This window comes from Ixodes scapularis, unplaced genomic scaffold (assembly GCF_016920785.2).
Source record: "Ixodes scapularis isolate PalLabHiFi unplaced genomic scaffold, ASM1692078v2 PGA_scaffold12__126_contigs__length_90152505, whole genome shotgun sequence".
NCBI lineage: Eukaryota > Metazoa > Arthropoda > Arachnida > Ixodida > Ixodidae > Ixodes > Ixodes scapularis.
In genome coordinates this window covers 90,075,800-90,091,771 of record NW_024609838.1, presented here as the reverse complement: position 1 = coordinate 90,091,771, position 15,972 = coordinate 90,075,800, and the positions used below count along the sequence as shown (strand labels likewise).

Genomic DNA, 15,972 nt, shown 5'->3' with positions numbered 1-15,972 from the left:
AGAGCGACAAACAGAAACAAACGACAGCGACAAGCCTCAAACACACGCAGCATGCTTGCTATGGTACCTTCGGCAGGCGTTGAGTCGTTCATTGCTCGAGAAGTAAGCTCAAGTGATTGCGAGCCTCGCGTGCATGGTGCTCGGGTGTGAGCACAGCCTCCTTTATTCTATAAAACCTGTGAAATCGCGAAAGAATTTGGTTTGAGGCTCTTCGCTGTCAATTGTTTCCGTTTGTCGCTCAAGTGGGACTTGGGCATTAATGTGAAAGACAGCCTCCGGCGCGTCGTCGTCCATTTCCTGGGTACACCCCCGGGAACGGACATCGGACCAGCTCTGGAGCAGAAGGCGGTCGAGACAAACGCATCTTTTCGCCCTCGCTTTTACGACTGACATTGGAACGCGGTCAGCAGAAAGCGATTCGAGCGGGCCTCTCGGACGCGTGAAGCGTCTAATGGAGCCGCGACTTCCGCCCCTGCGCTTCCTCCCTCCGCTTTGTGTGTGTGTGCGCTGCAGCTTTCTTCTCGCCACGGACTTCAGGTATAAAAGCCGGGGGGACTCGGACCAAACGTCACCACTGGCCTGCTGAGATGCGAGTCATGCGAGCCTCCGTGAGTATAGCCTCCGTGCGGTGCGCCGAGGTGCAATGGGCCTCTGCCCTGACGCTTCCGACTGTCTCCCGTGTTCGCGGTCTTAGCCTCCAAGCTCTCCTCCTGCTTGAAGAATTCGCATGAGCCGAGACTTCCAGCTCGCATACAGCCCGAGAAGCAACAAAATATTTCAACGCTCCTCCGTGCTTTCCACCCTCAACTTTCCGCTCTTTATTTTAGACTAACATAGGGTCCGTTTCACACTAAGTTCCATCGCATCGTATGAGAGGGAGTGTAGTGTGTTCTCTTCAGAAGATAGCAGATGACGAACGGGCGGTAGGTCGGAGTCGAGAAGATCTTTCTTCTTGTGTTAATTTATAAGCCAATGCGTCTTAGGGCAAATATTTCTGCCATTCCAATGGGACCGAATGATATGAAAGTATCATTTTAGTAGTAACGCGGCGTGATAACTAATTTTGTGGAATTTACACCCCTTATATAGGTTACAATCCTATAAGATTACTTAGGAATCATTCTACATTATTACAGAAAACAACGAATGTTTCTGATAATGCATACTTCCGACTACGAGCAACCCCGTCTTAATGATGAGCTTTCAAATTGCCTATGCTCAAGAGCAATGGCTATATAGTGTGCTGGCACAACTCTAATTCTCTATATTTCTAAATAAATGTGGCGATAACTAATTTGCATACACATATCTGGTACGTGAAACGCATTTCACAATTTCTGAAGGTATAAACCACCATACTGATTTTTTTTTTTAACTTGAATATAATGTTTTCCGTCACTAAGCGCTCATCGAATTTTACGCCAACCTCATTAACCTTGGAAAAAAAAAAACATTCGTTTAAAGAAAATTGTCAGATATACGCCAAGAGTAAGAAAAAAACTGAAAGTAGTAATTTCTATTGATTGATTGACTTCCCGGCGGCTATAGAAAGGCTCCGGCAAATACAACCACGCAGTGTGGCTTAATGGGAGGCATAGTCGGTTGAAAGTAATATTTGGTGTAATAACCATTATAGAGAATACCAAAACACGACCATAAGGCACTAAGCGTTTTTTTTTTTTTTTTTGCATGGAAAACGGGGGATGGAACATAAGATATGATCTCGAAAACCTCCAATGATTCAGATCGGCATAGTTGGTAAAGAAAGAAAAAATTGCGAAACTAGATTCTCCCAAGATTTAACCTCCAAGTAACTTAGTATAAATCTCAAAAACTGCTTGATTTTGGCACTGCTGAGAAAATGGAGATAAAAAGATTGCTTTAGAACTTATACACATACAGCTCAAATGTGATGTGTACCTATTTTAGATAACCAAAGTATTTCAAATTGTAGGACGCCTCGGTAGCTCACGATAAAGGTTGGGACAATTTACGGGACAAAGTCCACCTAAAGAATTGAAACTGAATTGTAACCAATTGAAAAGAACAACCCCCGAGGAGTTAAGCGAAGTTGTGTCGAACTCGACATTCAAAGCGCACCGTTATGTAAGGAGGTTGAAAAGTTGAACGCCTGTGTCAATATAAATAACTGCTTCATTAGACCACCTTCTGTCGGCCGTGGTCTACTGGGTTGTGAAGCGCGTTTTGTGCATTCACAGCAACTCCCTTCTGCGGGCTCTCAAACGCTGCGGGGACATTCACAGTCCCCGGACTGAGTATTCTCTCGCCTTGGTTTAAAGCTCAGAAAAAAGGAGTGGCACTCCGAAACAAAGGCGGACATATCACAGTGTTAACAGGTTATTCAATTTTCCCTCTCTTTAAGTCTTAGTCACTCATAGCTCATAACTCATAGCTGCAGATATTATGAGAAAAATATCTGCGGACGCACCTGTTGGAAGTCAGTTTGTCTCCGGCTGCTTGAAACATGTCCGCAGGCACTGTTTGTATTCCCAGTGTGATTGGATAAAAGAAAAAAAAAAGACGCTTGAGACAAGGCCTAAACGCTGTGTTTTATATGATGTATTAGCAGTATTAGATATCTCAATCGAGAAGTATAGAATCGCCTCTCACGCCGCTCTTTCCACAGGTCGTGATCTTCTCCAGCCTTCTGGCCGTGGCCTGCGCCGGTCACTTCGGTGGTGGAGGAGGCGGCGGCCATTTCGGCGGCGGTGGATTCGGCGGAGGCGGCTTTGGCGGCGGCGGCGGTGGTGGATTCGGCGGCGGCGGTGACGACGGCGGAAGCGTGGGCGTCGCCTCGGTCTCGTACGTCAAGACCCCGGTGGTGAGCGTCAACTACGTCGCCAAGCCCGTGGTCAGCTACGTCGCCAAACCCGTGGCCACCGTCTCGCACGCGATCAAGCCGGTGCTCACTTACACCACGGTGTCCCACGGCGGAGGTGGCTTCGGAGGAGGCGGCTTCGGAGGAGGTGGATTCGGTGGTGGCGGATACGGTGGTGGGGGCGGCCATGGCGGCTGGTGGTGATTCCGTCGGGAAACCAACACCCCAAAAAACGTTTGGGTCGTTCTCGTACCCTCGTGCGCGTTGTAAATTTATCGACGATATGTCCGACGCCCATCACGCTGGCAACACCAACGGCAGCGGTACCGGATGCACGCAAAGCCCGCGAGTGCAAGCAACAGCCCCGCGCGCCAATGGAAGTTGGCCATGGAGGAGAAATACCAATAAAGTGTAATTTTACTGAACAGATGTCGCAACGTTCCATTCTCATGTCGATCTTTTTTAGTTAGACCCATTTTCATTTGTACTTCTTTGTTGGAAACGTCCCTTAACATTCTAACAAATATTTACTTGCATTTGGGATAATTCTTCTTTGACCCGTTTGCGTCGCATCCAAATGACACTAATTCGGCAGCTCTGTAGCTTTTATACACATTAAGGGCTTAAGAAACACTGGGCGTGGTCAGTCTCGAGAATCTTATTAGCGCTCCGCAGGCACTCAGATTGTGACCCGATAAGAACGTCGGTGATACATCCCAAACCAAAAAAAGCGTGAACACAATAAGAGGCGCATTTCTTAGGCAATCGGTGACCATGGTGGCTACCTTGCTTTTATTATAGGACTTCAGAATGGGTATTATTGGCAGTATAGATCACATGTCGTTTTCTTTCTAGATTCTGAGACATATATATATATATATATATATATATATTGTCTGTATTAAAAAAAAGCATGTGAGTTTTTTTTTTTTTTTTACACGAATATTTTTTAAACACACGAAGAGATAGATTCGTGCCATAGAAATATGAGCAAATACGCGGTGCATAAAAGGCCTACAGTTCGCTTCCCTCCAGAAGAGGGTGGCAGCCAATGACGGCCAACGAGGGAAGGGTACCAGGGAATAACAATACGTAACCAAATTATGTTTCACACCGCCCGCTAGGAGCGCTAGCTGTCAGTAGTGTATCTGGGCCGCTGGGGCCTTATGGCAGTGTCCTCCCTTTACTCTGTGTATATTAATCTATGATGCCACTGCGTCCGCAACTTCAGGGGGAACGAGCCACTCCTGGAGAGAATGAGGTTGGGAACTGGGTGCGAGGGTGTCAAGGTGTTGCTGGCGGGATAGAAGGGTGCATGGGCAGTCCCAGAGCACCTGCGGTGTGTCAGGGTATCCCGAGCAATCAGCGCATCTGGGCTGGAGGGGTTGTTGTTGTTTGCGGGTTTCATGACGCAACAGCAACGGAGGCCATACTGCGGCAGACTAAATTAACCAATGAAGCTCCTACGGTCACGTCATTACAAAAAGTTGATCATGCAAATAGCTGGACTAAATCTAGTGTATGATGCCAGTACTAGTAATAAATGATAAAACTCAATCAAGAGGAACGAGAGGGTGCTTTCCCAGCAAGAGAGCGGAATGAAATGGAATACAAAATCTAAAAAAACTCTGGAAAATGAGCACGTCGTTCAGTATCGAATTCCGGGCAGAGCCACAAAATATGGAGAATAGTAAGATGGTCTCCACAGTGCTCACAAACTGGTGGATCCTCCCCACAGAGGAGCTATCTGTGTGTAAGGAAAGAGTGGCCGATTCGAAGCCGGCACAATACAACTTCGTGAAGGCGGTTCTTAAGTGAGGAGCTTTCCCATGACCCAAGGACTGGTTTGCTTACATGGAGCTTGTTATTAGTATATTCTTAGTCGCTTTTAGAGAGCATATTGCAGTAATGGCGCTCTGAGAGTCCACAAATATTACGGCCCGTCTAGTTTTAGTCTTCAGAATATAATCCAACGCAAAAGACACAGCATAGATTTAAGCAGTAAATATACTCGCAAATTCCTCTAGACATTTAACTCTAACAGAACGACCTGAATGCAGGGCACAACCGATAAAAGATGAAGTCTTTGCAGCGTCCGTGTAAAAGTGAGCATAATTTTTATATTTCTCTTCCAGTTGAAGGAATTCCTGCTGAATCGCAAGAGCTGGTATGCTATTCTTATTAAACTTAGTTAAAGTCCAGTCGCAAAAAACACACACCACATTCCTGGGCGCAACGCAGACTGTGTTCTGAATTAGGTTAAGTTCTTCCAGACGAAGTTGGAGTGAGGAACGAAATTGCTCTATACGAAAACTTAAAGGTCTGACAATGCTTGGCTTATTTTCAAAGAGACGGTAGAATTGAGACATTTGTGCGGAATGATACGTTGGGTGATCAGGGTTTGCTAGGATCCTAGACGTGCAGGTTAGGCTGAGGTATTGACGTTTTTTACACAGCGACATCTCATTTGATTCCGCATACAAACTAAGTACAGGCGACGTCCGAAAAGCACCCGTTGCCAAACGCAAACCAAGATGATGTACAGGATCCAACATCTTGAGAGAAGATGGGCGAGCTGATCCGTACACCACGGCGCCATAATCAAGACGAGATTGCACAAGCGCCTTGTACAAATACAAAAGACATTTCCGATCCGACCCCATGATTTTTGAGCCAAAACTTTCAGAACGTTTGTGGAACGAAGGCGAATTTCCTTGAGAAATTTCAGGTGGGAATGAAGGTATGTTTTTTGTCAAATATAATACTAAGAAATTTGTGCTCCTTCCTAACAGGAATCAGAGTCCCGTTTAGTTCCAAAGCTGGGTCTAAGGAGAGCCCGCGACGTAGGGAAAAAGGCAGACAGACTGTCTTTGCAACAGAGAATTGGAAACCATTTTCGTCTGCCCACTTACAGAGTTTGTTTATAGCCAGTTGTAACTGCCGCTCACGACTAGAAAGATTGCAAGAAGATGAGGAGATCTCTATATTGTCAGTATAAAGAAAGTAGGAAATAGATTGAGGTAACATTCGTGCGATAAAATTCAATTTTAGTACAAACAAAATAACGCTCAAAGTGCCTCCCTGTGGGACTCCGTTTGTGTGAACAAAAGTTTTAGACAGGGTGCTGCCAATCCGGACCTGAAAGGTTCTGTTTGTTAGACAGTTCTTAATGCATTGCAACATCCCACCACGGATATTGCAAGCATACAAGTCTTTCAAGATATCCATGTGGTACCATACGCCTTGTCTAAATAAAAAATACTGCAACACAGTGCTGCTTGTTCACAAATGCCTCGCGTATAACGGTTTTCAGGCGAGCCAAATTATTGAGAGTAGATCGACCTCGGCGGAACCCACACTGATTTTTGTCAAGTACCTTTTTGCTTTTATGATATGTATACAAACCGCCTGTTTATAAGCCTTTCAAATGTTTTCCCAACACCGCTCGTCAGAGCAATTGGGTGGTAACTCGATGGTAGTGAAAGGTCTTTCTGTGGCTTTAGCAGCGGGATGACATGTGCAAGCTTCCAGGCATGGGGAAAGCAGGCTTTTCCCCACCATAAATGGAAGAACAAAACAAGGCTTTTCAGGGACTCAGGAGAAAGGCGACGAAGCATTTCATAATAAACTGTATCGGGCCCTGGAGCAGAAACCCTCGTTATGTCGAGTGCCATTTCAAGTTCACACTGCGTAAAAGGCTGGTTATAAGGCTCCGAGTCTCCGCAGACATGGAGATGTTTTGTCGCTCTGCACAAGATTTAAATCTACTGAATGAATTGCTGTAGTTTGCTGAGCTGGATATATTATAAAAATGTTCACCAAGGATGATGCCGATGTCAACTAAAGATGAAGAAGGGGCATCAAGAGTAGGGATTTATTTATTTTCTTGTATCTATCCCAAACCTTCTTGGCTGGCACAAAACTATTTATAGAAGAAACATACTTCATCCAGGATTTCCATTTTGACTGCTGTTTGGTCCAACGGGCTTTAGCTGTCCGCTGCCTGAACTCTGCGAGATTACGTGATTTGGGATATCTGCGAAATTTGCCCCAAGCCCTGTTTTGATCCGCTAAGGGTGTGGCACACTCCTTCCACCATTGTTGGCATTTTTTGACACATTACCAGAGGTTCGTGGAATATACACCTCAGCAGCATTTAGTATCTGCTCTGTAATATACAGTGTAGCATCTTCGGGTGACATAGAAGAATGCAGAGAAGGGTCCAAAGTGGAATTTAACCCAAAACGGTGATCAGTCAGTTTTATCTAACTTCCACCTAGAGATTCGTTTCAAAAGTGAGGGCAGCTGAATAACGCTCCCTAAAACAATCGGAAAGTGATCACTGCCAAAAGGGTTGTTGAGAACATTCCAAGTAAATCAAGAAAACAATGAGGGGGATGAAATCGAAAGATCTACGGATGTAAATGTGGTGTAAGCTGCACTGAAAAATGTTGGCTCTCTCCCATTAAGACAGCATAGCCCAGATGCCAATAAAAGACGTTCGACTACACCTCCACAAGAGTCTTAACGAATACTACCCCATAGGGGGTGATGGGCATTAAAATCGCCTAGAATAATAAAGGGTTGTGAGAGCTGACCTACAAGACCCTGTACTAGAAAACAAAAAGTATAAAACAGAGAGAGGACGAAACACAGACGAGTACAATCTTTTTTGTACTCGTCTGTGTTTCGTCCTCTCTCTGTTTTATACTTTCTGTTTTCTAGTACTTCGTACCAACACGCTCGTTAGGAATATAAGACCCTGTAATTCACTAAGATGTAATGGAGTGTTAGGTGGTAAATAAAGTGATACTACAATTATGAGGCAATCCAAAAGAAGGCGCACTGCCACGGCTTCAAGTGGTGAACAGAGTGGGACCTCAGAGCAGGCGACCCCACCCTGTACAACCACTGCCACGCCACCAGAGGGAGTATCACTAAGACGGTCTTTCTAAAGACCCGGTGACGTCTTAAAATATGAGGAAAGCGATCATGAAGATGAGTTTCCTGAAGAGCAAGAGCTAGTGGCCGAAGCTCATCCATGAAATGATTTATATCATCAATATTTCTTAAAAGGCCGCGACACTTCCATTGCATAAAATTTACTTTTGCCATTTATAAAGTTCGTTTATATCGGAAAATGTAAATCAATAAAACTAGGTAGTAAAAAGATTAAAACTAGGGAGAGAAACAACTTGGATTACTTCGGCGCAGTTACCGTTTCTCTTTTTTTTTTTTTTTTTTTTCTTCCCTGCACGGGTCTGCGTCTGCCACTCCATGCTATCCGAGTCAGAAGCAGGAGCAGCCGAATCGTCTATCTCCGTGGACAAGTCTGCCTTTTGAGTCGTGTCGCCGGTTTTAGCCAGCGTTTTCTTCCGAATTGGATCACGGGGAGCCAAGCTCCGGCCGCAACCTGCCGAAGAGGCAGCGGAGGTGCTGGGCAGAGCGTCTTTCAACTCTGCCTGCTCCGGCCCCTTGGATACTGGGAGAGCAGAACGAGAGTTGGGCCGCTCTTTGGAGGAGGCCCTCCCCAGTGAGTTGGGGCGAGAGTGTCGCTCTTTCTCACTGGGGGAAGGCGTCAAAGTAAGGACTGGCGATGAAGTTGCCTGCCTGTCCTTAGACTTCAGGGCAGCTGGTGTTCTCTCTCCAAAAGTTGGGGGGAGCTGCTGCCCCTACGGGGGGTTGGGGCCCGAAGGGCCACTGCCAGGGCTTCAGGCGAGACCTAGGTGGCCTCCGGTTTCGTTCGCGGTAAAGGGCCCCTGCGCACCGCGTCGGAGGCAAAGATCCTCCTTTCGAAAGAAAGGAGGATCTTTGCTTAGCCTCTGGATATGATATGTTTTCTTTGGCTTTTAGAGTAAGGATTTCTTTTTCTTGTCGCCACAAGGGTCAAGAGCGGGAGTAGGCAGGGTGAGGACCCTTGCAGTTGGCGCAGGAAATGGAATCTTCACAGATGTTGGCAAGATGTTCGTGGCTGCCGCACTTTGCGCACGTCTCCTTCCCTCGACAGCTGCGCGATCCGTGGCCCAAGCGCTGGCAACGGAAGCACAGCTGAGGGTTGGGGAAATAGGGGCGGATGCGGCAGTTAAGGTAGCCTGCCTTGATGGTCTTTGGCAGTGTGTGTCGTTCAAATGTAAGGATGACGTGTTTCGAAGGGATTTCCTCACCATTTCTTCAAAATATAATGCGCTTAACAGCAAGCACACCAACACCTTGGAGTCCCTCGAGGAGTTCTTCCTCACTAGTGTGCAAGAAGTCGTCCTCGGAGAAGACCCCACGGATGATGTTGAGCGTGCGGTGAGGGCTAACCCACACTTTGACATCAAGAAAACTGATCAACTTCAGGGTCCCTTCACTTTGTTTTTTTGGTGGTTACCTCCACTAACAGGTCTCCGGCGGGCGGCTTTTTAGCCTTGTAGGAGAACCCGACAAGGTTTTCCAATACCTTGGCAACAAGAAAAGGCGACAGCTTTGCAACAGGTTTTTGTTCATCGAGCGAATGAACAACGAAAAACTTCGTAAATGTTTCGACTTCAGGATCTTTGTCAATGGTCTTTTGTTCAAGACAACGCCTTTGAAAGGCTTGCCCTGAACGGGGTTTTGAGGGGTGGGGCGCCATAGGAGGGCAAATAGTGTTCAGAATCTGCGGTGCACCGCCCACCACCGAGCCCTACAAGGGGTTAGGTAACGCACCATAACAAGAAGGGCTTGGCTAGAGACGTTACGCTAACAGTGCTGCCGGGAAACTATACCCAAGTGTGAGTTAAGACAGAGGTCCATCGCCACCCAAGGCTAGCCTGCCGCCAAAGAGGGGTGAAAAGGAGTAAGATAAGAGAGAGAGAAGAAAAAGAACCAGGAAAGGTAAAAAGCGAAAGATCGGAGGGGATAGTAGAAGAAAAGGCGACTAGATTGAATCATCCTGGCCCGGCCTTACCAGGACTCCCGTCTATGAGAAGCAGGGGCCGAAGTGGTGTATTGCCTCACCCGGGGGGCCCCGAAGGGTCCAAACCTACCCCGGGCTCGGCTCAACCACCAGGACGCCCTTTTCTCCAGACACGGGAAAGCCACGCACAGCCAGACGTGGGCAGGCGAACCCGCATGGCTCGGGGTCCGTGGAGACACCACTCTCCAAACACCTGCTTTCACAGGTGCCCACTGCGGGGGGGGGGAGATCGGTCTGAATAGTGAATTATGTGAGGGGTAGAGAGGCTGTTTGTCTCGGCTTGCCGGACAAGGCAGGCGTCTTGGCAGGGGCAAGGTTTCGAGGGGAATGAGAATAGGCAGGAGTCATCCAGGGGGCTCTTGAAGGGTTCTGTGGCGACTTGCTCGTTCCTGACGGGCTATGTTCGCGGATGGTAGTGGTTAGGCCAGGGAGCGCGCGAGTTTAACGGGGGAATTGCAACACAAGAGAGTTGGTCAGCCAACTCGTTTCCTGGCACTCCGGCGTGGCCTGGAACCCAATCGAGTGTATAAGTTGTGCGGGGGCGTAGTGAAAGCTGGTCTGAGAGTGTGTGGAGAATGTGGGAAGGAAGCCCGTGGTCAATGAAGGCGCGAAGCGCATCCTGACTGTCGGTGTGGATGATGTGATGGCCGGGAGAGGAGTGCCAAAGAATGGGGGAGGCTAAGGCTTGGGTATTGAGGGAGAGGGTGGCGGGGACATGGGAGAATTGGCGACGAGAAGGCGTTGTTAGGTCGGGGCGACCACCACCGTGCCTTCCTGAATTCCAACGAAGTAGGAAGCATATGCTTATGTGATATGTGTGTGGTGTCAGGATATCGAGAGCGTAGTGTGCAGATGCGAGCCTTCCGGCGGCCACAATGGTTCACTGGCTGCATGTAGCAGGGTAGAGCACGGATGTGGATTCGAGGCAAAGAGGCCCACGGGGTTACTTGGGCAGGATGGGGAAAGGGTGGGTGATGTAGTGGAAATAGGACAGCATCTCTGCACTGTGATGTGTGAGACGGGGGCGTGATTGTTGCGTTAAGAGGTGCATGTAGACTCGTGTGTACAGAAGGGAAGACCGGTTTCTTGAAGTTTAAAAAGTAGGATGTAGCAAGGTACTCCAAGAGCCAGGCGGGTGGCGGGGCGGAGAGCTCTGTTCAGTTGTTCTTGTTGGGAGTGAGCAAGGCGCACGTACGGTATGGTGTACATAACGCGGGAGTAGAGAAGAGCCTCGGTGAGACGACGCATGTCATGCTCATTGAGGCTCTGGCGGCAGCATGTCATGCGGCCGATAATTTGGGTGAGTTATGTGAGCTCACGCTCCTAGGTGTGAAGCCAGCTGGTGGCTTTGATTTCCTTCGTGAGGTGGATGCCGAGGACTTTGCTGGTTCACTGACGAGGAAGGGGTGTGTAGCGTAGAGGGTGTTGAATGAGAGGCTCAGCTTGAGCGCGGTACCGGTGGGGGGGGGGGGGGGGGTTAGTTGCCACAAGAAATTTAGATTTAGTGAGGGGAAATGATGAGCTCTACTTGGCGAGAGGAGTAGACAATGATATTCATGCCTCGTTGAGGAGGGGAGGAAAAAATGCCGGGGTTGCTTGTTGTCCAGAGTGTTACGTCGTCTGCGTAGAGCCCAAAGGAAAGAGAATGAAATCTCTCGAGGAGAAGGAGAATAGGCCGTAGGGCGAGGTTGAAGAGAAAGGGTGTGAGAACAGAGCCTTGGGGGGACTCCATGAGATGGTGCCCAGTAGGTTTGGCGGTAAGTGGGCAGCTGTATAGCGTGGCGGCGGGTAGTGAGAAAGCTGTGGATTTAGTTGTAGATTTGGGAGCTGGGGGTAAGACGCTAGAGTTGTCCGAGGATGGCTGAGTGGTGAACGGTGTCAAAAAGCTTTTTGGAAGTCGAGGCCAACGATACAGCTCAGTTCATTGTTTCTGGAGTATTGATTAACCTCCTGCTGAATGCGGAGCATCGTGCTTTGTGCGCATACCTGTGCCCAAAATCCAGTCATCGTCCAGTGATGGGAATCAGTTTGGTCGAAAAACCACATGAGGCAAGTGAGGACCGTACTCTCCATAAGTTTATCAACGCAAGACGGGAGCGAGATGGATCGGAGCATGTCTAGGGTGGCTCCCTTACCGGGCTTCGGGATGAGAATAATGTGGGAATTTTTCCACTCTTCGGGAAGGGTCCCAGTATGCCGTACTTTATTAATGCAGGCGAGAAGGGTTTTAAAGGCTGTGTGAGGTGAGTGTGAGTGATGCCATTGGGGTCAGGGGTCGTGCACTGTCGGAATTGAGGAAGGGCTGTGCGGAGCTCGGCTCTTCTGCGGTCCGCATCAATGTCGAGGAGGCTACGGAATAGGTTCCAGCCCGTCGGGTAGGCTTTACAAGAGTTTTCCGTAAAGCGGAAATGGAGGGGAAGGTGATAGCGGACGATAATATTGTCGCTACCGAATGAGAGGGGAGAGGCGTCCCACGTGCTCCCGGGCAGTCGAAGGGCCCATGGAAGGTTGGGAATGGCGTCGCGTTGAACACGATTGCGCTGACGTCTGGGTGATGTGAGGTCATTACATAGGGTAAGGCCGAGATCTTGGGTACGAAGGCGACTACCTGAGTGTGTCGTCATAGCCTCTTATATACTTTCTGTGCCTGCGCGTTGCCGCTGAGAACAAAGGCAGCCGACCATCGCGCCCAGTTCCCGCAGTCGCCACCAGGAGGTGCTGCCTTCCCAGAACAGTCAGAGCCTGCTCAGTGACACCCGTGCTACCGACGGCACTGACGGGCTCTTCGTTGTGCGTAAATAGACGCGCCGAGGTGAAGTAAACAACAGTGTGATACTGAAAAATACGTATGCATGAGTGAATGCCCATTGAACGGAAATCCATACCTTCTAGGCCATGGCAAATAAACTTGTTTATTGCGTTTGAATTTATTCGCAACCAGCAAAAACGAATAAGAGGATGCCGATCAAAAAGTCCTATGAACCTACTACTCAACCAGACGAGCTTTAGTCCGATCGCTGTTCGAAACCAGTAATCACAATTTTAGTACTTTTCGCGAAAGTGGCTTCACTTGAAAGATCTTCACGAAGTCATGCTTGTCCGTCTTTTTTATGGCCAAGTTTGTGAAAATGGGACGGAAGAAGTTCGTAAGCAGCACATCTAGAAGCTTTTCATGGTGCCTCGGCACTGTACAAACGAGAAGATTGCGCTCTGGAAGTACTTTAGCAGCGGTCCTGCGTACTTTCAGCGTGCGCTTCAAGTTTCTTTTTTTTTTTTTTTGTTAGCATAACCTCAATGTACATCCTCAAGCTATACATAGCGTGTAGCAGCTCTCCAGATGGGTAGGGAAGCTCGCCCCTGTCTTGATGCTTAATCAGTGCATCGGATGGCGCTGAAGAGCTCGGCTTCATCAGCAGGCTCAAGCACTCTTCGCACGAGGCCCTCTCACGTATAGCTTTTGCCAGGTAGCCACCAACCATAGCTAGAGCAGCAATATCTGGCGTCGGAAGTAGTGCCTTGTCCTCGCTCAGGTTCTCTGATAGCGTTGTTAACGCTTCCCTGGGGAAACGTTCTTCAGCCTGCTCAGCTATGGTTGTCTGATCTCGTAACATTGTTGACAAATAACTGCTGTTATCCACAGAGACGACGTTACTGCAATCCGAATTGGAAGCAATACCCATCTTCAACACTTTCTAGATTCCAGACAGAACAGCTCTGGCATCTGTTTGGCTATTGCTTCCCGCTGATCTTCTGATCCACCCCAAGAACGACTTAGTTGGGTCAAACGACATTTTCCTGGTAAGCACAAAAAGAAAATTACTCACTGTCACCAGATACTTCAAGCATTCGACATTAGAATACGTAGTTATGACCAGCCCTTGGTATGTTTCCTTGGTCAAAAAGTTGTTTGCGAAGCATTGGCGTTTCATGATAGAAAGTGTGGGGACCGTTGGTCGCCCTTCCCCGATGGCCGGTATAACGGCCGTGGTTCGGAACGCTCGGCCTGGCTGCCTTGAACTACAACCTGTTCGTGAAGCGTAGGAGAGCCGCCTAGCTTCAGGGATCTCCTCCTCAATCTCTCCCGGGGGACCTTTTTCCGTTCCCCCGCTCATCCGGGAACCTATTTGTTTTGGGTGAGGACGACACCCGCGGGAAGAGGAGGTCGACGCGCGTTCCGAACTTAGGGAACGCGGGGGACTCCTCCCGCGGATGCGATAGAGATCGGACGTGTCGCGAAAGTCTTCCTTTGCCCGCTCTGGACTGCGCTCTAGGGACGGTGTCGACAGGGTGAGCCTTTCATCTGACCTTGTCGGCGCGGGGGTTTTGGGACAGTGTGTCTTTTGGTGTTCCAATAAACACTGTTGGACCCAGTCCTATTGTGGTACGTGCTCCTCCTTTATAGAGAAGCGATCAGTTGTGCGGCTGACGTTCGGACCCTCCCGTAGCGGTGTTCTCGAGAGAAAACTGCGGGGTGTGGGAGTAGGCTTGGCGTCTCCCGATTCGAGACCGCCGCTGAACCCTTCGGTTACCACCACCCGTGACCATCCCACAATATCTGGCGCACAACATGGGGCCACGACTTCCTTTATTGCGGTCGTGGCATTCGTTGAAAGTTAGGCTTGCACTGTCGTCTGCCCTTTCACGCCATGTCGACGAGTCAGTCGAATTTTCGGTCGCTGATCACGTTGGCAGAAGTGGCTACGACAGGGCTCACCTCTGATCCCCTCGTACCCATCGGTGACCCGGCTGCCTCTTATGCAAGCCGCGTGTTGTCGCCGAGCCAGCTAGGTGCACCTCTGATTGGTGGCAGCGCCTCGGTTGATGGGCCCACGAGGAGCTTCTCCTTTCCGAGACGGCTCTCTGTTGCGGCCAGAGCCCGACGCCGCTCCTATTAAAGCCAGCGTTGTGGGCTCCTTCGATGCCACTCCCCTCGGAGGCGGCGCAGATCACCGGCATTTGGGTGTAGCTACTGATCAAGCTAAAGCCCTGCCCGGCTAGCTCAGTCGGTAGAGCATGAGACTCTTAATCTCAGGGTCGTGGGTTCGGGCCCAACGTTGGGTGCCATTTTGGATGTTGCTAGCTACCAACACAGGTACCGATAGAGTAACCAAAAGGCTATCTCAACAGCGGTGGCGATCTCAAAGGAGACGTCAAACCTAGTAGCGCGGTCCCCCCACATCTCCACGGCAATATAGACGACGTTTAGGGCTACATTACCCCTGGTCGGTTCGATAGATACTTCCGTCACTGCCAATGATCGTCTACCTTGTCTCACTCTCTCGAATATAGCGCAAGAGAAGACACACGCACCAAAGTAAGGACAGAGTCCCAGAGCATTTATTATAATACTCTTGTAAAAGAACTACTATGTCCCCATCCAAAATGCCCCCCCCCCCCCCCCCCCCCGCGTCGGCAAGGTAAGAAAAGGTCCTTACCTGCCGGAAGCAGGGTTTTGGACAGCCAAGACCGGGGAAGCATCGGAGAAGTCGCCGACACACGTCCTATCTCTTTCGCAGTCACCGGACGAGTACCTTTCCCGAAAGCGGTAAAACAAGAGCCGAAACCTCCTCGCCTGTCAGCGGTGATTCGCATCCGAGCGGGGGAACAGAATTCGTTCCCCTCAAGAGAGAGTGAGAGGAGAGTCCCCCAAGCCAGGCGGCCCTCCACCTCACGAACAGGTCGGAGCTCACGGCGAAGGAGGCCGAGTGTTCCGACCTGCGGCCGTTATCGCAGCCATCGGGAAAGGGAGACCACAGGAAGTGACTCTAAGACTTTCGGAGGTTGTGTTGCTCTGAAACCCGGGCGCCATGTAGCCCTTGATCGAGCCGTATCGAGTGCAAGACATGCTTTTCTAACCTGGGTAAGCTAGCTAGGTCAAATATTTGGCGAAGTTAGCAGGTTTGAGCGTGTGAGCTGCGGCCCCTTTCGTCTTCCTCCGTGGGGAGCAAGATGGCGGCTATCATGCGCGGGAACTTGCATCTTCCCCGCTCGCAGACGCGCATGCATGGCGGTTTGTTTCTCTTCGCCGATTCGAAGTCCCCGTATCAATTTTTCTCGACTTCAGAAGACGGGCCGGGCCATCTGTAGACTGTTATATGTTTTTGGCCACTTATAGTCAACGGACACTTCCGGTAACTATAAAACCGGGTATTGTAGGCAGCCTCTGTGTTAGCTGCCTGTGCAAAGGATTGGG

General features: G+C 49.4%; 1 protein-coding gene and 1 non-coding gene across 2 annotated transcripts; both read left to right on the top strand.

The window, feature by feature from the left end:
* The first annotated feature begins 561 nt into the window (after window positions 1-561).
* On the top strand, window positions 562-3,164 carry LOC121835294 (keratin, type II cytoskeletal 2 epidermal-like). Its single transcript, XM_042289303.1, has 2 exons — window positions 562-608; window positions 2,648-3,164. Exons 1-2 carry the CDS (start codon window positions 588-590, stop codon window positions 3,041-3,043), a joined length of 417 nt encoding a protein of 138 aa, XP_042145237.1. The 5' UTR covers window positions 562-587; the 3' UTR covers window positions 3,044-3,164.
* An 11,603-nt stretch (window positions 3,165-14,767) lies between these two features.
* Trnak-cuu lies at window positions 14,768-14,840 on the top strand. The gene has a single exon. It is a non-coding gene; the product is annotated as a tRNA-Lys (tRNA).
* The last annotated feature ends 1,132 nt before the right edge of the window (window positions 14,841-15,972 follow it).

Bases quoted from the DNA above. Each gene is read 5' to 3' on its own strand.
- LOC121835294 (XM_042289303.1), top strand. From the start codon at position 588: ATGCGAGTCATGCGAGCCTCC. The intron at 609-2,647 runs GTGAGTATAGCC...CTCTTTCCACAG, and splicing joins TGCGAGTCATGCGAGCCTCC to GTCGTGATCTTCTCCAGCCT.